General features: G+C 45.7%; 2 protein-coding genes across 7 annotated transcripts in view; one reads left to right on the top strand and one right to left on the bottom strand.

Annotated features, from left to right (window-relative positions):
- The window catches only part of dock1 (dedicator of cytokinesis 1), a 132,205-nt gene that overhangs the window by 57,862 nt on the left and 52,698 nt on the right, over nt 1-21,645 (bottom strand). For all 4 annotated transcript variants that reach the window (XM_037464485.2, XM_037464486.2, XM_037464487.2 and 1 more), the window contains one exon: nt 19,966-20,061. In XM_037464485.2, coding sequence (XP_037320382.2) covers nt 19,966-20,061 — 96 coding nt within the window. The remainder of the gene's footprint in view (nt 1-19,965; nt 20,062-21,645) is intronic.
- LOC119213291 (inhibitory synaptic factor 2A) overlaps nt 1-21,645 on the top strand; it is a 37,730-nt gene that overhangs the window by 5,077 nt on the left and 11,008 nt on the right. For 2 of the 3 annotated variants that reach the window (XM_037464490.2, XM_037464491.2), the window contains exons 2-4: nt 3,670-4,903; nt 9,380-9,451; nt 14,761-15,863. In XM_037464490.2, the coding sequence (XP_037320387.2) occupies nt 3,675-4,903; nt 9,380-9,451; nt 14,761-14,944 (1,485 nt within the window). In that variant the 5' untranslated portion in view covers nt 3,670-3,674 and the 3' untranslated portion in view covers nt 14,945-15,863. Of the gene's footprint in view, nt 1-3,669; nt 4,904-9,379; nt 9,452-14,760; nt 15,864-21,645 lie in introns of those variants that run through there. The other variant, XM_062560198.1, reaches the window with a different exon arrangement.

The following is a 21,645-nucleotide window of genomic DNA, read 5'->3' as shown; positions in this document are numbered from 1 at the left end:
GCCTAAACATCAAATGTTCACGTATTGGGAGTAAATATCAAGATAATGTCAAAAGAAAACACAGCGCAGTTGTTTATGCGGTTGCCAATTGACATGTATCGCAATTAGAGCCGAGACTTTAGCGCGTTAATTAAGATTAATTAATTACAATGTGAATTAAGATTAATTAATTACACAAAAAATAACACATTAAACATTTTTTACGCATTTTTACACTTATTTGTTGCACCGCGGGACGTTTCTCACTGGATGAGATTCGGCGGACCGATTATACTGGAGCACCAACTAGCGTTCATGACTTCAGACAACAACAAACCACAGTGAACATGAACGAAGAAGCTGACGAGACCATGTCGGTTGGCCCCGTGAATGGGAAATTTTATTATAAAAAAACAAACGGATGGAAGCGTTGATAAGAGCGTGGTTGTGTGCAAGCTGTGCAACAAGGAATTCGCATCGAGCCTCAAGTATCACCTCAACGCAAAATAATTAGCAGCTAGCGTGGACGTTAGCCCGACCCGAGTAAAAGGACCCACACCCAACCCACACTCCACCAGATGACTGGTTTAAGGACCACGGTAACTAAGACCACGTCTGAAAAAATAACCAATGTTCTGAATGTACTTGAAAGTATTGGTCTACTTAAAAAAAACATAGTTTACAGAAGGTCTACTTACCTATAGGCTACCTGAATTTCTGAAAGTACTATATTTCTAAATATGCTATTGCTACACTTGTCTGCTGGAATTGGTTGAACAAAAATACAAATCCATGTGAAAAAAATTACTTCTCATTGTTCTCAGGTCAAATTTTTATGCAATTAAAATGCGATTAATTTCGATTAATTAATTACAAAGTGTCTAATTAATTATATTACTATTTCTAATCGAGTCCCGGCCCTAATCGCAATATGTACATGTATTGACATGTAGCGCAATATTTTCAGTATTTAATCAATTACCAGATTTTCTGATGCGTACTATATTCATGAATTTTCCTGTCCGTGGAGCAGAAGTTAGACGACAAAATTAGTCGAGCTCAAACCCACGGTAAACATTCAATCCCCGGGTTGAATGAGAACACTGAAATCTCCCCCTTCTATTTCACCCCCCGGCGACCAAAGTTTAATTAGGAAACTGCCATTCACAAAACTGCCAACTCATATGCAGTTTAAAATAATGCAAGAAATGGGGGACCCGTTTTATATTCAAGGTGTGTTGCATCAAATGAGTTTCCATTACGAAAAATGAATTGCATTTCTACAGCACTCTTGGGTTGTCGTCGCATCGCTCCAAAGTAAAAAAAAAAATGGCTGCAATAGCAGAGAAAATCTCCCAAAGGCCAAAATTCACTTGTGTCCCAAGAAATAACCCGGCCTACTAAAACAAGGTCAGTTGTGAACATGTCCGTTGTCACAGCCTTGCACAATGAGTCATGCTGATTATGCAAGAACCCACGGGAGGGGGGGGTGTGCGAACCCAACGGGTAACAAATCAGAGAAGTGGAGCCCGGGACATGTCGCGTAGCCTGCAGGGCTGTCATGTCGTAAGGGATCAAATCTAAATGAGGATGTGATGCAATACCATCAAAGTGTAGGCATAGCGGAGGCTGTGTGTAGGGAAGGGAGAGCAGGGAATAAACCATTGTCGCCTTTTCGCACATTTCCGCCTCAACATCTGATGGATCGAAGCATGGTGGCATATTGAATTGTAAACAGATATCATTTTGCACATATTGAAAATGTTTAATTTGGGCCTAGCTTACAACAAAGACATTCACTGGCTGGATTTGGAGTGATGATGTGGGGCTACAGTTTAATCTCTTTTTCAAAATGTCATCCTTTGAACAAACATGGACAGGACACCGGCAGCGATGAACCAGGAAAGGACTGCCAAGCCTGCGAATAGATGATAATCTAAGCGGCGCACGGTCAAACATTCCTAAGAAGGTGGGAGGGGGCTTAAAGCGGAGGGGCGGGGGGGGGGGGGGGAGCTGACAATCTTTGAATGCTGCCCAGCTGGGGGGATAATTGGGAAATTGATGCATTGGATTACGCGACACGCTGCCTCGATTCCTCCCTCTTGACGTCATAGAAGCGTTACTTCAACACAAGGTAGAGATGTTGGGTGACTCGGTTTCCAGTTATGACAACACAGTGTGCTCCTATCCGCTTTCTTTGTGCCCGAATGCACAGGCTTGAGGCGGTGCGTCTCACTATTTTGAGTCGACTTGAGAATATATTTTGTAGAATTTTAGTGGATTTTTCATGTACTCTATAATGCTAGGTACACAAGCACCACAGTGAAATAAAAGGTTGATTGGTGGACACATTATGGTTAATACCGGTCTGCTGAGAATCAAACAAACTGCACAGCAGAACGCTGCCATCTCAAAACCCGTCCATGTGTGGAATGCCGTGCTCTTCTCAGACTGCTTCCAGACATTACTGGGCAATGATTGGACAGCTTCACGGGAGCGCAGTCAGAATTGCTGGGCCCATTAACCTATTCATGTTTCAAACATGGGTTTCTTTTGACAGGACCTTTGCAAATGGACTGCCAATGACCATGACATTCACCGTATCTAGCACGCTTTGATAGTTAGTTATGATAAACTAACAAAACATTATTCACGGAAAAAGCTCTTCTGGTTGTGTGATAGAAAATCGGCCAAGCGAGAACATCTTTTTGATTCATTCCATAGAAAGCAGATCAGAAATAGGAGCTGGACAGAGAGCCTTCGTGGCTGGTTATGATCATCATATATCTGAATCAGCATCTACAGTAAATCAGCAGGCAAAAGGAGAGTTACATTTCTCATCTCTTATTCACATCTCTGCTTAGGCTGGTTCTCCTCAGGGAATTCTTGCAAAGTTCTCAAAAGTTAGTCTGTTTGCAGGTACCACCTTCTGCTCACTCAAAAATGGAAAATGAACAGAGCTCATACTCAGATATTCTAGAGAATTGAAAATTTGTACTTAATAATTAAGAGGGAAAGGTCGGAAAGTGAAGAAGACTGCTTAACCTAATGAGCCAGAGAGATAAACTGAGTAGACCTCAGGCAGGCAGTCTAAGGAGAAGTCCACAGTACACTGCTGCTTTTGAAGCCTGTAGTGTGTTTGCACATGTGTGACAGTGTTCAGGATTGTGAGTCCTGTGACTGATAGCTTCTATACAAACTGAGACACAAACACTCATCAACTCAGAGAAGTGGGAGAGGGGGAACGTGCTGCTTTAACTGGAAAAGATTAATTGAAAATGAATTTTTTTGCACAGATGAAGGCTGTATGAAATTCTGCTTAATCATTATTATTATTTAAGGAAGTTTCTCAGTAAATAAACGAAGACGGATAGGCATGCGTGCACCTTGCCAATTGGCATTAAAAAGGGAATGTTTTCATGTTGTCAAGGATAAATACATCTTAGTTAATCAACAATAATCAACCCTATTACTCATTTATTAGGATATTCTCCAGATAATATTTAGGATGCTTTTAGGCATTCATACTGGAAAATGTCAATCAAAAGTACTTGAATAACTGCAGAGGTTCCTACCCGAGCTTAGTGAGCAGGTGGGTTCTGTCAAGTAGGATGTAACAGTGAGGCAGGGTCTTTGCCTGAGCTTTTCCTGACCGATGATTAACACAGCGTCTCTCTCCGTGCCTCTCAGGAAACATGGTGAGCAAGGAGGGCGGCAAATGCATGCTCACCAACTCAGAGTCTGACTCGGAGACAGCGCCCCTGCCCTCCACCTCGCTGGCGCTGGAGGTGAAATATTCCCTGGAAGCCAGTCGACAGGTGAGGAAGAGAAACAAGGCCCTGCAAGTGCGTTTCAAGGATATCTGCGAGGCACAGAACGAGCAGAGGGAGGCGGAGCTGCAGGCAGCAGGGAAAGGCGGCAAGCCCATCTCCTACAAGGTGGCGTACCGCAAGTACATGACCGTCCCCGCCCGCCGCTCCATCCCGAACGTCACAAGAAGCACAGGCGTGCAGACGTCCCCCGATCTGAAGAAACGCTACCAGACCTTTCCCTTTGAGCGCAAAAAAGGCCACACCTTTAAGCACGTGGCGGCCGTGGAAACGTACAGAGGTCAGAATAACGGCTTTGTCATGGAGGTGAAGCCGCCCAAAGCTGCCGGGCAGGGTTTAGACGAGGAGGAGGAGGGAGCCTGCGGTGGGAGTGGAGTTCGGAGGACCAGGGCTCTGCTCCATACTAATGAGTGCATCGCCACAGTGGAGCAGCACACTGCACCTGATGGCCTGTGCTCTGACGCGCTGCAGCTCAGTTGCGCCGCAGACACGGACCGCCTCGCAGGCACGCAGAGGGGGGGCGGAGCCGGAGCGCGGGACGAATACCAGCTCTGCAGTGTCCCATCCAAAGCCAGGACAGGATTACAACACAGGGAGGCCGACGTGGACCGCTCGGCCAAGAGGCAGCTGCTCAATCTGGAGGCGGGCTCGTCCCAGACCCTGCCGGACAGGGCCTCCAAGGTTACGGGCCCTATCGCCTGGAACTCCCTCACGCAGGTGGAGTGCTTGGACAGTCCGTCAGTGCGTAGCAAGCGGAAAAAAGCGCTGCAGCTCAACGGGCTGCAGAGTGAGACGCTACCGCGTTCCGGCAGAGGCTGCACAACGCAGGCACAGTGCCACACGGGACAGCTATCTGCCCGGCCTCTGCAGGGCATGGACGAGCCTCTGACACCGTGTGGAGGGGACGAGGCTGGCGGTGCGGCGCCCGACCAAACACAGGAGGCCTGCAAGCAAATAGTGCCTATGAAACAGGACGGGGAGGCTAAAGCACAGCTCCAGGCAATGGAAAATCTCATCAGCTCCAGCCAGGAGACCATCAAAGTGCTGCTGGGGGTCATCCAGGAGCTGGAGAAGGGGGAGGCCCACAGAGAAGGGTAAGACATCCCACTTACAGCCACTGCTTCACATTAAATATGCACAAAGAGGCTATTACTTTGTCCTCTTCCGATATTGATACCAATGTTTCAATCAGATATCCTGCCAATACAGAGCATCAATGCTTTCCTTTTCATTTGAAGAAATCTCAAATCAACAAATTTCAAAAGGAAGATAGTTGTAGCAGAAAAGCTGAATCAGTTGCCAGAAACAAGAAACACTTGAACATTGGCTAGGGAACTATGGACAAGTCAGTCAGTCGGTTTAATGGCTGATACCAAACCTTATTAAGGTCAGTATCAGTGCGGTTACTGATCTCGTGAATAGTATTAGTGCACCCTAACGTCACAGGGGCGGGGAGGGGGAAAGGGGCAAGGACACATTCTACACACACCAGACAGAGAACATTCATGATTCAGCATGAGCAGGAAAGGGGCCCTGTTGATGTGTCACATTATTTCTGGATGTTAAAGACAATATCGCAGCTATCGCAGTGACAGCTGTCCAGCAGAGCCGTGGCTGATGAACCCAGCAAAAAGAGATCATGTAGCTCGGATGATGTGGTATTCATGCATTCGCAAATTCCCCCCCAGATACGACAGCGCTGCAGCAGACTCCGTTCAGACGATTCATCCCACCCAATTTGGCCCGAGTTGCTTGATGACCCGTCATGTGTGACAGACTCGCAGTTTTGTAAATGGAACCGATTCCGCCACAGAAAACATAATGTGAGATCAGGATTTGAATTGAGGAAGCTGTATCAGCTGGTGGTTTTCTTCGGAAAAGGAAATAAGAATACTGAATTATAATTTAATTATCATGGTGAAAAAGAAAAAACATCACTAAGGAGGAAATCGAATCATCATACGACATACAAAATACGGGAAAAAAAGGTCTTCAAAAAAGCCATAACCCGTGAAAAAGTAATTTACTGTCCAATGGATGCTGGCTATATACAAAAGGGCTGTAGATAGCATCTAGACCGCTGAAAAAGAGGATTGTCTATCCAAAAGGGACAAGGCAAATAAAATGGCCAATTTCTTGAGTGAATTGCTGGGCCTTTGCACTCAGATCTCTATCTGTTTGCACCCACAGTGTGTGAGAAAATCCATATAATCCACATCATAGCAACCTGGTGCCCAGAACCTGTGGGAATAACCACAGACACACCCGTCAAGCTTACATCCTTCCAAACACAAATCCGTTTCGGTGTATGAAAGCAACGCTCAATGTCAACTCGACATTTTGTGATTCTTCAGGGGCTGAAGCATGGAGCAGATTGCACAACAGGCGTTACTGTACTCCATCTAAAAAGGAAAATTATCATTTTTTCCAATCTTTCACGAGGCCGCCTCAATCTCCTTATCCCAGAACTCGTAAAAGTGTGGTGCGAGCGAAGAAAGTAAAAGGCACATGTGGTGGAGCATAAGGAGCCATCTTCTCTGGTGTTGCCAAGCACATCTGGTGTTTCAGATGTGTCGAAACTGGCAGGTGGGAGAGAAGAATACAGGGGAGAGAGGAGAGACTTAAATAAAAATTAGCGATTACGGTCCAATGGTGCCATCTGGTCACATACACAAAGAAACAATTACATAGTCTTTTCATACTTTAATCAAGGAGGGAAAAAAAGCCTACATTCGGTTTAAGCCATAGAGCAGTGTAAGCCTCTGGTAATTCATCTGAGCCCAACTGAAACTCGACGCACAGTCGCCGGCTTCTTCCTGTACACACTTCCATTTTTTTGTAATCACCCAAGCAGAACAAAATCTAATGCTGCTTTAGTCACGCTACATTAGCGCCATGCTCCCCTTACATAAATGTCATTGACACAACAAACAGGAGTACCCTTTGGCTCGAGGTGAACTATTTACGTTTAATCATCCGATGTATAACCGCTTGTAGTGTACGTTGTTCGTTCTCCAAGAGAGGAAATGTGACCCTGTGCGCGTTCTTCACTAGTAATGTGCTCACAGCAGGCTGCTCGGACACCGGTTCAGTGGCTAATGAGCTGATTTACTTGAAAAGCTTAAACTTTTTTCACTTGACTAACATAGTTTCTCATCTCTTGTATGGATGATTCCAATGGGTTCGTTTTACTCCCAGTCACCTGACATTTGCGGTCACTTCAATGCAGAAGAGAAACGACACTTACCGACCCCTTGTTACTCAACGGGAAAACAAGCATGTCAAAGAAAAGCATGCGAGAGGGACAACAAGGTTGGGCCGAGGCCACATCTCCCTCGGTTATGTATTATTCAAAACTTTATAGATCGCAGCGGCAGCTCTTACCAAGCCGCTGAGGGAACAAAAGGGAATTAGACCACATCGACTTGCCTCGCGTACCCGGCGCACGCAATCGTTCAACGCCCTGCCCTAGTATAACATGTGAGGGTAGATGCAGTTAACGGCACTTCTGCATTTGCCCACTTCAGGGGGACGATTGCCTTGTTTTCTCTTGTCAACTCAGTGATGGCTCAAGGAATAAATAAAAGACAACCGGGGGGTCGGGGGCTTCAAAGGAGGCGGATAACAACAGCCTCGAACTCCCCTGTTTCACCTGACTCATCCTCTTCCCAGACTCTCTCCATTAGCCCATCAGGCGACGGACGGCCTTAAATAACAGTATTAATATCGACGCCTCTCGACTGGGATAGCTGTCAGAGCCTTTAGCACAGAAACTGGGTGAAATAAGGAAAGGAAATTTATGATGTTTCGTTTTTTTATTGGTACCACACCTTATGGGCAGTGTGACAAGAGTCCTTGAGGGAAACGTGAAAAATGTCTCTGCTGCTGCAAAGATCAGAGCCAGGGACCTAATGGGAATTCCTGACTTATGACAGTTTGACCAACAAAAATAAAGAGCACAATGTTTTCTGCCTTGACCTAAATACAAAGGAAGTAAATAAAAATACAAGCCGTGGATCAATCATTACTGCAAATGACCCAAAGACAAAGCTGTACCGGGTCTACAAGATGAATTTGGGTTAGTGCCAAAGTGCACATCATAATCTAATAAAAAACAGGGGAGAATGTCCTTCTCCATGTCACAGGCAAAGTGAGTCGAGAGTACTTCTATTAGAACATTGCATTAATTATAAAAAGACACTATGGCTGTTGATCAATATGCACATTACAACACCAATAAGACAACCGCTGAACCTTTGAAACATGTAAGCCAGTACTTTCATTTAAGGCCGTCACCTGGTCTTCAGCTGCCCCCTGAGGAATAAGGATCTATAATGGCCACTTGGATCATGACTATCTTCTATCTCGGAGGAAACTGATAATATAACGATATAGGGACACGCAGGATATAATTTAATAGGATATTGATAGGTTTGAATGGGAATCGATATCACACGGAAATGAAGACATGCTGGATGCATGAAGCCAAAGGGCTGCTGTCCAAAGGAAAAATGCATCTGCTGAGCCATCTCATTTACATTTTATTTTATTCCTCTAATGAAAGGCCCTAAACTATGTTCACACTAAGGATAACTGTTAAGTGTGCGTTTTACACACATTTTACTGAATGGATTAATCAAGGCTGCCTTGATATAAAGAAAAGCAGATAGAACAAGTTACACCTCATACATATATTTTATATACAAGGCCATGGAAAGTCATTAATCAATAATGGCAGTAACGATTATTTACAATCCGACCGTGGTATTATAGGAGAACATTTGCAATTATTGAGTTTTGTATAGTTGATCTGTTGCGGTAGAAATAACTTCTCTCTTTCACCATTGACATATTTGTATCACATCAGAAAAGATATATGGAAGCGGCTACAACTCATTTAAACGTCATCAATTTCAAAAGAATAGTTTCCAATCTTGCCGTAGGTGGCTTTAGCCTTCGTTGAAAAAGAGTTGATGCACTAAATGGATTATGGGAACGCCTTTGCCAAATAAACTCTGACTTTGGAGCATTTAACTCCCAGAACTAATCGACTGTCTCGGCTGCTGGCGTCCTCTCGGGTGCTCCCATCATTTTGGACGTGCTTAAGCCGACATGAAAAAACAATTTAAACTTGCAGATGAATGGAAAAACAAAACGTTTCCTCTTCTTGTCCAACACGTCTCCTGTACGGCTGCCGTCCCACGTTTAAGTGTAGCATGAGGACTAACTGTACAGCATGCTTCTGTTAATGCCCCAGCAAAAACCCACAGATGAACCACAAGTCTTCTTCTCCCCGCACACAAATTCCTGATCCAAACAACAGCACAGGGACTCTGGCTTTTCTGACCTCTAATCGGTCGACCACAGCTATCGGCTGCCGCCGCCACTGCCACCGCGCTCTTTCTGCCCTCGCCGCCAGACGAGGACCGCTCGGGAGGGAGGGGGGTGGTGGGGCGGCGTGACTCCTACAACAACCCCCTCACCGTTGAGGGGGGGGATGACTAACAAGACGAGAGAGAGCAGCTTAACGAGCTGCATTGTTACTCATTCACGACTCATCTTCCCCACAGACTCACCTATCGAACAGGACAGGACACGGCCAACTGCGACACGTGCCGGAACAGCGCATGCATTATTTACAGGTGAGCGGCCCTCTCTCTTCTTCAAAGACACAGTGATCTAAATGTGCCCTGTCTTTTTCTCCTCCAGGGGGAAAGTGAACGGGTGAGGAGAGGCGGCGGCGGGTGGGGTGGGGGGTGTGTGTGCGCGGTGGAGTGCAGTTGGAGAGCCAGGGGATGCAAGACTAATGTGGATGGTGTTCATCTGCACATGGGGAATGTGTGATTCTTTTTCTCTGTCTCTCTCTCTGAATCACTGTCCGATTGAGCCGTTGTCCCGTCGCTCACTGGAGTGTGTGTACAAGGTACAAGGGCGTGCTGGATTTAGAAAAAAAGAGGCTCGAGGTTTGAAAAGCAGAGAGGACAGCATGCTATGGAGCGGTGAAATGACTATTCATCCAAATGTCGTTGTAACAGGGTGCTTTCAAACATAGCTTGACATGGGACAAACCGGTGCAGACGTCGTCGACAGGAGCCCAACTGGTGTCATAAATTAGCCGGCACCATGTTTAATGGTAAGTCTTTTGGATTTGGCCCCGAGGGGAGAGAGGGTCCCCGCTCTCTTCTCCGCTCTGCCTGCCTGAGTAAAGACCAACTGTGCTCGCCCCGATGTGGCATCCTCTGCAGACGTCCTCTAACCGTCCCTCTGAATCGGTGTGCACAAACTGCAGAGAGTGATTAAAAAAAACAAAAAAAACACAACATCTATTCTACAGTCACCAGGACTTGAATTCGCACGCAGGGTTTAACGTATGCAAAATGCAGGTTACAATAAAAGCTGAGCACGTTTGAATGATCCAGTTTCACACGCAGTACGTGCCGGTGAGTTGTTCAACAGACCCGTCTAATCGTGTTATTTTTTTTCCTGTGCTAGTCATCCTCGGAGGGAAACGGATATATTATCTAGTGACGTCGTGGACAAAGCGAGGTCACATGTTCAGCTGATCGCTCACACCCACCGACGGCGGCCTTCAAACAGCCGCTACATTGACATCCAAACACCACATTTGGCTTCCTAGCAGCGCCACGATCAATTGAAACACTTCATCTTCGGAAGGAAATGTAGGAAAACAGAAACTCGATACCAAACAGAGCGTTTTTGATAGACCCCGTCTGCGCTTGGCAAGGCTTGAACTCGATAAAGGGCAGACGTTTCTAAGTGAGAGGTTTGACAAGTGTTAAATTGACCAGGGTTCTCCTTTAAAGACTCGCCTGGCATGCTAAATTGTGTTGATTGGATACAGAATAAAATATAGCAGTTTTATTCATGCGGGCAGGAGGATTAAAAGGCAATCTAATTACTTAGATCTCCATGCAAACAACCTCTCTGGAGGTGGAGGAATGCAGGATAGGAAGCAGAGCTGTGCAGGAACACGCACTGTTGTGTGGGAGCAGCAGCTGTTTATGATGCCAATTAAGTATTTCTTTCAGTTTCAGTGTTCAGGTCATCGCATGTCAGTTACTCTGCTTTAAAAAGTCAATTCAGTATATATACACTAAATTCACTTCCCTGAGTCTCTCTCTCTATATATATCTATATATATAGATATACACACACACACACACACACACACACACACACACAGGTTGGTTTTGGGCTGGGAATCAAGGCTCTGGACCAAATCCCTAACTCTTGTGTTTATGATGTAGCTGGTCACATGACCCGACTGTACATTTGGGTCCATCAATCACTTTACCGCAGCCCACAGAGGAGCCCGCCCTGTGCTCTTCAATATCATCAATTTGTCCAGCAGTATATGGCCTCATCATGGCAACAGCATTGGATCAATACCGAGCTGTGGACTATAGACAGGGCCTTCAAACAGAAAACACCAAATTTCTCTTGTCCTTACCCAGTCCCACGGTCCTCATTCAGAACCATTGTGAACTCAGTGCGTCTTATCTTTCCTCCCTCAAAAGTTCCACTATACGTCCTCCTAACACAGTGCATGCTCAAATTAACTTGGGAAGCAGAATAGGTTAGAAAGGATGATTGGAATTCTTTCCATCTTACCAGGTGATGTAATGTCTTTTACCGAGAAAAGGGTTGGAAGGATTGAAAAACATGAAAGAAGTCGCAGCGGACAGACAAACGCGGGCCGGAGGCGGGGTGGGAAGTAAATGAGGCAATCTGGATGGTGCTAAAGAGGACGGGGGATTTGGAATGCATTCCGCTTACTTTAAAACCGCGGGCTTTAAACCCTGTAATCTCATTTTCCTCACATTGCATTAATGTGGGCTAATGTGCTGATCAAACAGGCTGATAGATTTAAGTGGTTGTGATAAAAGGGAGCCGACTGCGGAGGTCCTCCGCCATCGGGTATCATTGTTCACAATGGACCACAGTCGTTTCCCATGAACCCAATTCAGCAACAGCTGATCGCTTAACACGCCATCTGATGCTAAAAACAGCATTTGAATCACATTGTGTGGAATGCAAATCATATATTAAAAAGGAATGGATATTTAAAGAGGGGGGAAATCTATTGTTTGAGGCTATGCAAATCAATTACGCTTTGGCAAAGGCTGAAGGGTTGAGTACAACATATGGAAATAACTGAGCGGGACTCGGCTGTGGGAAGATATCTATTATTTTTGTGAGCATTAAGATGTTTTCCAACATGGTGGCGAGCTGGTTACCATAGCTACAAAAGTGATCCTCGGCCGGAAAGACAGCGTGAAGGGACGGGGAGGACAGTCGAGAGAAGGCACACACACACCCGGGCACGATAAGGGAGACAGGGAGAGAGGATGACGGTGACTGGAGCGATGAAGACTCCGATGTTTAAAGGGTAATGTCGATGAATCCGTTGCTTTTTTTTCTTCTGGCATATGCACTTTATAGCGTGACAGGGAAAGAGTGGGAGAGAGTGAGAGACACAAAAAGGGAGGGAAAGGGTCAAAGACTGACAAGGTCAAAAAAAGCCTTTCCTTGATTCGGTCCGATCCGACCAACACACTCGGGGGAGTGGCAGCGAGATCAAGGTAAAATGCCAACAAAATTCATTTTAGCTTCAAAATAATAAAACAACAGTGTGGAGCGACGCAGTGGGGATTGTGACAGTTTCGTGAGGAGATGCTGATAACTGGGCCGGCTGCAGAGACTAACTAATGCTTCATTGAAAGGCCTTTGGAGTACGTTTCAAAGATGAGATGATTATCTTTTCTCTGTGCTTACTTCCCCCTCCCAAATTAAGTTATGAGCATTTCTTTTAATTACATTTTCTGGCCATGGTGTCCCAAAGCCACAGACGCTTCACTGCTTTGTGAGATTCCACTGGCAGACTGAGCTAATCAGTCGGACGCAATGAACAGGTAACAGGATCACTGCAGTGCTCAGAGCACCATGACTCTACAGGTTGTTCAACTATGTACACGGGGCACCTTTGAGAGTGTGTTTTAGGATTTTGTCTGTTTACAACACGCCTATAAAGCTCCATCAAGCCTGAAACAAACAGGTGAACTTGCGGAGGCGTTAAAACGACTCCAGGTCAATAACGAATCATAATATGACAAAATCAGATGAAGCATCAGTAACAGCTACACACTGAGACGAGCTCGGATATAATCGGAAAAAAACCCCAGGAGATTTGAGATGGACTTTGATTTTTTCTCTCTGATTTGAACAGATTGAATTTAAGGGTGCACACAATGTGCGTGTGTTGGTGTGTGTTTGTATGTGCACGGGTTCATGTGACGTTTCTGACACGTTTGAGTGAGAAAAAAAATCCATCAAAGTTTAAGCGCATCAAGCGACACTACTACTAAAGACGCTAAACTATGTTAGAAAGATGTGTCACTTTCTACACACTATTCTTTAAAGAGAAGAAAAAGACACATTGAAATGCAACAGCGACAGTGTGTCACCGGCACACGCTCATTAGACTCTGATAAACTCACGGCCATTGATCACAGAATCGTTTGATGCCGCCTCTCTGAAAGCACCGAGCCAATGATAATCATGCAGGCCACGAATTACGTTAAATGAGGGAGCTAAAGTGTGACATCATGGTTTTATCACACATCAGGACGCCGAGGGCCTTGTTCACACATGTGATGTAGTTCCCATGGGCAATTTCTCACTTCTATCAAAGTGCTTTTATAGACATTTGGAGACAAATAAAAAAGCAGCTGGCTCGCATACAGACTGTGGCTGACACAGAGAGAAGTGGCTTCATACCAGTGTAATTAACACAGTGTGATGTATTGCTACCGGCTGCAGTGAGCATGGCGCCTTGCAAAGGCCTCAGTCAACTGAAAGCAAAAAGATGGCTGTCGAATTCAGCAGCCCGTGTTCAGAGTCACTGTCAGACACGCACACACATCCACGTCTGTTTTGTTTTAATCAACCCTGAAGGCAGCGCGGATAGTGGAAAACGTGGGTGCACCGTCAATTTCAAACCGTGGCGTCGTCAAGTACCCTAGAAATTAATACTGAGATGCAATTGACAGGTTCATCTGCACAAATATCCCCTTGTCTGCCTTCCTCTTCATGACCAGCATCCAATACTTTGAGATGAGATTCCATTCTCCGTAATGTTAAAATGACTCCTGCATCAATGAGCGATCGTGGCTTGATTGCATTGATGTGTGCGGCCGAGGGGTTACGATGATGGTGCTGGTCCTGATCGATCCCCTCGCACCCCGGTGGAATGGAGGTGTGCGCAGGGAAGGAAAAGGCTTGGGATTGTGGCTGCATCCTTAACGTGCAGGGGTCGAAGCAACGTGAACGCCAAGGGCTCTGATCTCAGTTTAAACTGAGCAAATGATTTTCGGTTCACTTGCCAAAGTGAGGCCGCCAGACACAATCAGACGTGCTCTAGATTGGGAGATTTTACTGGGAAGTAAGGACGGCGTGAGAAACGTAGGTCGCTTCACCAGGCTGAGCAGATGCCAGTTCAGGGGGTCAACGACATCAGGCCAAAACATAGATGGTTAATACGATCAGAGGGGGAGTGAGGCAGTCAAACCATGTTAAGATTAAAAGAAGCATAGGGGCAAACTGAGTGGTTTCATTGTGTTGAAAGGAGAATATACAAAGTAAAGTAGTCAAATAAAAACCAGGTTAACAGCTGTTTCAAAGTTTAAAAAAAGAATTCTGGTATTTTATTGCAGAGAATCATGACAGGTTTTCATGGTACTTAGGTCTTCAAGGGATTATAATAGCACGGGCGGCTTTAACGTGTCTCGCGTGAAGCTTTGACTAGAACGCAGCGCGGTGTAGCACGTCCTTGTAGCGCGTGCTGGTCTCCACGCCGCATTGTGATGGAAGATGACAGCAGATATGAGCTTGACTTGCTGACTGCGTGTCTCCCCCCGTTTCTTTGCCGCAGTGTGGAGCTGGACTTCAAGCAGCAGGAGGACAAGCTGCAGCCGCTGATGACGAGGCTCGGCCCCACGCTGGACGGCCATTTCGCCTCCCTGCCTTACCCACAGGAGGCGTTCACCTCCACCCCCAAGCGCAAGTCCAAAGCCGACTCCAAGAAGCACGCCCGCTGGAAACTTTGGTTTCTGTGAAGACGCGGAAACCGCCTCCTTAACCAGCCCTTCGATGCAGAGGATTAATGCGCCCACCTGGCTGGCCAAAGTTCTTTTTTTCCTTTTATTTAAACACCTACTTAGCTTCTGGCACACCTGGCCACACTGACGGAGAGCGCCACAAGCCGAGACTCCGTGTGCCCTGTCCGAGATGACAGGACGTGTAATGGGACACGATTCCAAAATGTCCGCATACCGCAAATGGATTCAGAGTTATTTTTGAACTTATTTCTTCAAACAAGGTGTGAAATCGCACCGCAGCAACACGTTTGGAGATCAGTGAGGTGAAAAGACGAATCCGATTTCCCTCTTTGCATATATTTTTCTAGCAGACATCTGCGGGGTCCTGATCTACCAAAGTGGTTGAGTGACCATCACGTTTCCAGCCACACGTTGGGACTCTCGTCCTCTCTTTCCAGCCTCCAGGAGAGGATGGCTAATCACCCAGGATGCTCTGAAGGTCCACCTCAACAGCATATCTCTGCACCGCAAAGCACAATTTACACTGTTCAGGATACCTTTTCTCCAGAGTAATTAAAAATAACTATTTTGAGTATCAACTCACAAATGTAGATCACCTACCAACTATGACAGAATGAAAGACTTTCATAATATATAAAGAGACCGAAAGGACAAAGAAGTAAGCAATGTTTATTGGAGTTCTTTGATCAACTTTCTATCCATCTCTAAAATGTCTCCTTGAGTCAACTGACTTTGAAGTAAAATAAATGAATAAATAACACTTATTTTCTTAATAACATTTGCAAAGTTAGAAGTCTTAATGTACTTTTTTCTATATAAATATATCTATACACATTCACTTTAAGGTTTAGTGGTATATATATATATATATATACATACTTGGGCTGCAGTGAAGGGGGTGTGCATTTCATAGAAGGATGACATGAAACTACTAACCTCAAAGTGCATAAAGTCATTGACACCCAAACCACCCTAAAGTAAGTGAGTCCAACCAAACCCCCTCAGTATAACAGGAAAACAATGTTTAAACAATCCTCAATAGTTTTTCCTCCTGATACCAAGTCCAACAAGTAATGTTGGTTTGTGGGAACGTGGGAGGGGAAACAGAAGATAGCTGGGATTGTACCGCTGCAGCATCCTGCATCAGCTACTCCGTTAGCCACTGACACCAAGCCAGAGAGACTGAATGTGCCACTGCTGATCACAACCAGGGCTTCTACAGTGCAGGGTGGCAGGCGTGTAGCCTTGCATGCTTTTAAAACCCTTTGGATTTTGCAGGAGATTTTCTAGCTTTTGAAGTAATCTTTTTTTTTTTTTAACAAAATGACAAGTGTTTCTTTTTTTTGCTGACCCAACATCGCTTTCCATCTATAAGATTGTGAAGTCAAAACTCTTGTTGTGACTCTACACAGGGTTGAGACACTATGTACAGCCAGGATAATATTTGCGTTTATTCTATATTACTATATGTTGTATTGCATCAAATAGGGCTAATACCATATTGAATGAGCGGGGAACGCGGCCGAAAAGAAAACATTGTGTAAAAGAGCGCCTGCAGGAGCGTAGAGCCGACGTCCCTCTCAAGCCAAAAGCACTGCCCCAAAACATAAGCAATGCGCCAAAGGGGTTTCAAGGCCAAGAGAGACGAATCTTCCGTCACAGCGCCACCTTGCTAACTACCGGAAGTCACTGGTTTGACCTCCACAAGATCCACCTTGCTGCTTTCTGTTGGCTATGTGACTCTCACCTCATCTCTTGTTCATGCCGGGTGGGTTTCTTTCAGTAGTTATGCTGTAGCATCAAAAGAGAAGTAGATGTTTATCTGTACCTTAAAGAAGTGCAATTGATTGAATATGTGCAATACTGTGTTTTTATACTGTTTTTAAAAAGAAAATTCAAAATAAAGATATTTATTATGCAAAATATGAAAAGTAAAAAACAGACACCCGCTGAGCTGAACATGTGGAGAGACTGACTATTGTTTGAGTAACAAAGGAGATGAGCAATATCATAGAAGGCAAATATCAGTAATAAAATACAAAAAGGTTCTAAATACGGGGTTCTGAGCAGTGATATAAATACAAATACAAAATGGAGCAATGTCTACCAGATCAGAAAACAAAGCCCTCGCCATGTGTGTGTGTGTGTGTGTGTGTGTGTTGTAATCGAGCATCTCTTGTTCTTTGTTTGCATACAATGGCTCAACCGTCACCATTTTGAGAGGAAATAGAAATGCTTCCCATCTTGTGAATAACACCTTTAAAAAAGAATTGGCTCGCCCAATTTACAATAACATAATTCTCCCTTAACTTTGAAGGTATGCAGCAGCTGTTTTTCTTTAGGGTTGTTTGGATGTCAGAATTTTCAGGCTGTTGCTGGAAAGGATGCGTTGTGCCAACAAAACTAAAACTATATGTACGGCTCAATGAGGAAATGTTTGTCAAATTCAGTATGCAAAAACAATCAACTCGACAATTACAGAAACAAAAGCGGCAGATAATAATGCGTATCGGCCTGAAATCAGCCCTGCAACTCTTTGATGTAGTTGTGTGGCACAATGTAGAGCGGAATACAACAGAGGGGATAAGCAGCAAAGGGCTTATGGTGCAGCCAGTCAAGCTGCCCAAGAGCCTTCTGATCCAAAGCTTACTCCCCCGTCAGTCTTTGCCCATCCATGTGCTGCAGACCAGCACTGAGGTAAACAGAGTTTACATAGACGCACCTGGTGGAGGGCCTTCTCTCGACTGGATGTTAACAGCACTACACTGAGGGTACAAAGAAGACCCCCAGGTTTCGGCTTCACATCTGGCCCGTTCACACCCTTCTGTGGTTTGAAGGTGACGAGAGTCACCGCGAGACTGCCGGCGGTTTTCCGCACGCACGCGTCTAACACGAGTCGTCGATATACTCAAGAGGACGCTCAGTCAAAGTTACAGGAGAGGAGATGTGCAGAGAGTGAGTGATAAGTGCACGTTTGAAGGCATTATGATTCAGGGCCATATCTCACTATGCTTCTTTTCTGAGAGGGCTCTGCAGCAGTCTGGCCAGCAGGAGAGAAAGGGGGAGACGCACGGAGAGGGAGAAATAGAAAAACAGACATAAGGAGACAGATAAAGAGCGTGAGTGATGCACACACAGGAGCCGAGTGTAATATCTTGCAGATACTCATCTGCAAGATATTTGGTCAAGCTCTGGCCCTCAAAGTTGCTCATGACCCATGGCATCAAATAGCACACGTCCTTCCACTGCAGGTGAATCAGGAGGATGCCCGCAAAGCTCTGCAGCCAACTATCACCACGGCCTGTTGGCGGTAAATCACTAGTTCGAAATTAACATTTCTAACATGACAGAATAAGAAAGAAACACAAGGAGTTGTTCTTCTGCTGCCATTTCAATGTAAATGTATACACAAGGACGCATCCCGACGCGAGTGAGGGTGGACGCGAATAAGAGGACGTTTCCGACGATACTGCATGTCGAGTCGCCGGCAGGCGTGGCACTGCAGTGACGACGCCCCCCGAGCCGCCACTGCGACCGCTCTCATCGACATTCTGCGTCGACCACCTCCAGGTGAGAGAGAGGCAGACGGAGAGTGGAACGTCAATGCCAGAAATCGGAATGGAAGACGGCGGAGCTGGGAGGAGCGAGGTTGGTAGGTGGGCTGCGCCATTGTCTGAGCGGCAGCGCGCGATGGGCCTGCAGACGAGGCGCCGGCTGGATCAGAACTCCTGATTACAAAGCTGCGGCACCTCGGGTCCCTGAGTGCGACGTGATGTACAGTGTTTGAGAGAGAGAGAGAAGGCTTCGCTGTGACCTCGAGCCGGTAATAGGACACTCTGCTGAATGTTATGCGGGTACTTAGAAACGTCAAGGCAATACAGTTCAGTGGCTAAAGGCGCTGACAAAGGCGGGGGGGGGGGGGTCAGAAGGGTTGATAAAAGACAGTGTAAATAGATGAGTTGGGGTACGGTGGAGAGAGCAGCAGCAGCACAAGTGCGGCATGCTCTCTCAGATAAGGGCCGTGTGAGGTCATCGGGTAGAGCGGTTTCATTAAGGCTGGTTGGCCCGTTCAACCAGAGGACGCCGTCCCCTTCTGCTCCCCCATGCGGATGGTGCTACATGCATGCACGCACGCACACGCAATAAATAACCGGGACAGGAGGAGAACCGCTGCTAGGGCAGCTTGTAGTAGTATCAACATAATCAGTCAGTATCATACAACTCCTTATTTTCCAATACGAGCTTGAGGTCCGGAGAAAATGTCTTTCTCTTCACTTTACGAGCCCTGAAGAGGGATTACAGACATAAAAAGTTGCATAAAAACTCACTTTCAAAGTCACATCACCAGATACATGCAGCTCTGATTTATTAAAGTGTCAACAGGATGGAATACAACAGGCCAGAGAAACCCCGATTTGATATTTATGACTCAACCAATACACACGTTGACATTCATTGGACTCTTTGGACTCATGAAAATGGATGAAAGCTTTGCCAGCGGAAACAAGGCAGACAGAATGTTTATACAATGACTGATAAGTGCTTTAATTGCATCCGAGCTCCAGCGGAGAGTGATTGGAAGGAGGAACGCTGACGGCAGCGGGCGGGGGACGCGATTTGTGTTACTAGATTACATCAGCGCAGAGAATCAGATGTGTTGGGAGCAAAAATAAATAAATAAATAAATAAACAACACGCACACACAACAAGCAGAACATACACACAGATGGGCGCACAAACCGCCGTCTGGAGAAAGACAGGAGCTGATCAAAGCAAGTCCTGAGTGGAGGTTGTGTGAAAGCATTGGGCCAAGGTAGACTTTACCCTTAATGATAGCTTTGGAATGGAATTGGAGTTGCAGTGGGCCTGAGGGAGCTCGGCTGAAGCCTCTAAATTGGAGTGTGCCTGTGTGCCTGTGGGCATGTGTGTGTGTGTGTGTGTGTGTGTGTGTGTGTGTGATGACCAGAAGAAAACAGGAGAGCGAGTCATGAGAGTTGCAGACATGAAGACAAGCTTACAATGTGGGGAGACTCACGGCCCATCGAAATGACCGTCCTGTTGACCGTCCTCAGCAGCTTCTCCATGACGATCTGCACGTGCCACTGGGTGGGACCCTGCAAAACAATACGCTCATTCAGGTTTTTTTTACATTACCAACTTACCAACCATATTAGTGCCTTTTTTTACCCACACTCGATTTGTCACTGCAAGATGGAGAGTTACTGAAGAACCCCCGACAAGGTCAACTCCCAGTGTGTGGTGGTCTTTGAGATGGACGCAAAGCTCGTCATAGATTTGTATCATCACAGTCAGCGTATTTTCAAACATGATCAACTAATTAACAACTAATTCCTCCTTTTTTGGTGTTCTTCTACAAATGTCTGGAAACGCGCCTCAATCTCTCCTCGTTGAAAAGCATACGGTCTTTTCAAAATGTAAACATCTCGGTTGGAATTAGCCGACAAAAAGAATCGAATGGTTTTAAGAAGAAGTTTGTAGTTTGGGTTACGATCATTTTTTTACTATTCTTAACTTGGGGTCGGTAACAACTCTGCATACTTGTTTCTAGGCTCAACCTTTGACGAAAATTCCCCCAAAACTCTCTAAAACACTGTCATTGAAAAATCTTTGTGTATATATACACTCACCGGCCACTTTATTAGGTACACCTCTCCAACTGCTCGTTAACACTTAATTTCTAAGCAGCCAATCACATGGCGGCAACTCAGTGCATTTAGGCATGTAGACATTGTCAAGACAATCTCCTGCAGTTCAAACCGAGCATCAGTATGGGGAAGAAAGGTGATTTGAGTGACTTTGAACGTGGCATGATTGTTGGTGCCAGAAGGGCTGGTCTGAGTATTTCAGAAACTGCTAATCTACTGGGATTTTCACGCACAACCATCTTTAGGGTTTACAGAGAATGGTCCGAAAAAGAAAAAACATCCAGTGAGCGGCAGTTCTGTGGGCGGAAATGCCTTGTTGATGCCAGAGGTCAGAGGAGAATGGCCAGACTGGTTCGAGCTGATAGAAGGGCAACAGTGACTCAAATAACCACCCGTTACAACCAAGGTGGGCATAAGAGCATCTCTGAACGCACAGTACGTGGAACTTTGAGGCAGATGGGCTACAGCAGCAGAAGACCACACCGGGTGCCACTCCTTTCAGCTAAGAACAGGAGGCTACAATTTGCACAAGCTCATCGAAATTGGACAATAGAAGATTGGAAAAACGTTGCCTGGTCTGATGAGTCTCGATTTCTGCTGCGACATTCGGATGGTAGGGTCAGAATTTGGCGTCTACAACATGAAAGCATGGATCCATCCTGCCTTGTATCAACGGTTCAGGCTGGTGGTGGTGATGTCATGGTGTGGGGAATATTTTCTTGGCACTCTTTGGGCCCCTTGGTACCAATTGAGCATCGTTGCAACGCCACAGCCTACCTGAGTATTGTTGCTGACTATGTCCATCCCTTTATGTCCACAATGTACCCAACTTCTGATGGCTACTTTCAGCAGGATAATGCGCCATGTCATAAAGCTGGAATCATCTCAGACTGGTTTCTTGAACATGACAATGAGTTCGCTGTACTTAAATGGCCTCCACAATCACCAGATCTCAATCCAATAGAGCATCTTTGGGATGTGGTGGAACGGGAGATTCGCATCATGGATGTGCAGCCGACAAATCTGCGGCAA

The sequence above is a fragment of the Pungitius pungitius genome, chromosome 21 (assembly GCF_949316345.1).
Source record: "Pungitius pungitius chromosome 21, fPunPun2.1, whole genome shotgun sequence".
Lineage (NCBI taxonomy): Eukaryota > Metazoa > Chordata > Actinopteri > Perciformes > Gasterosteidae > Pungitius > Pungitius pungitius.
Note: the sequence above shows the minus strand (reverse complement) of the source record. Positions and strands in the feature narration are given on the sequence as shown.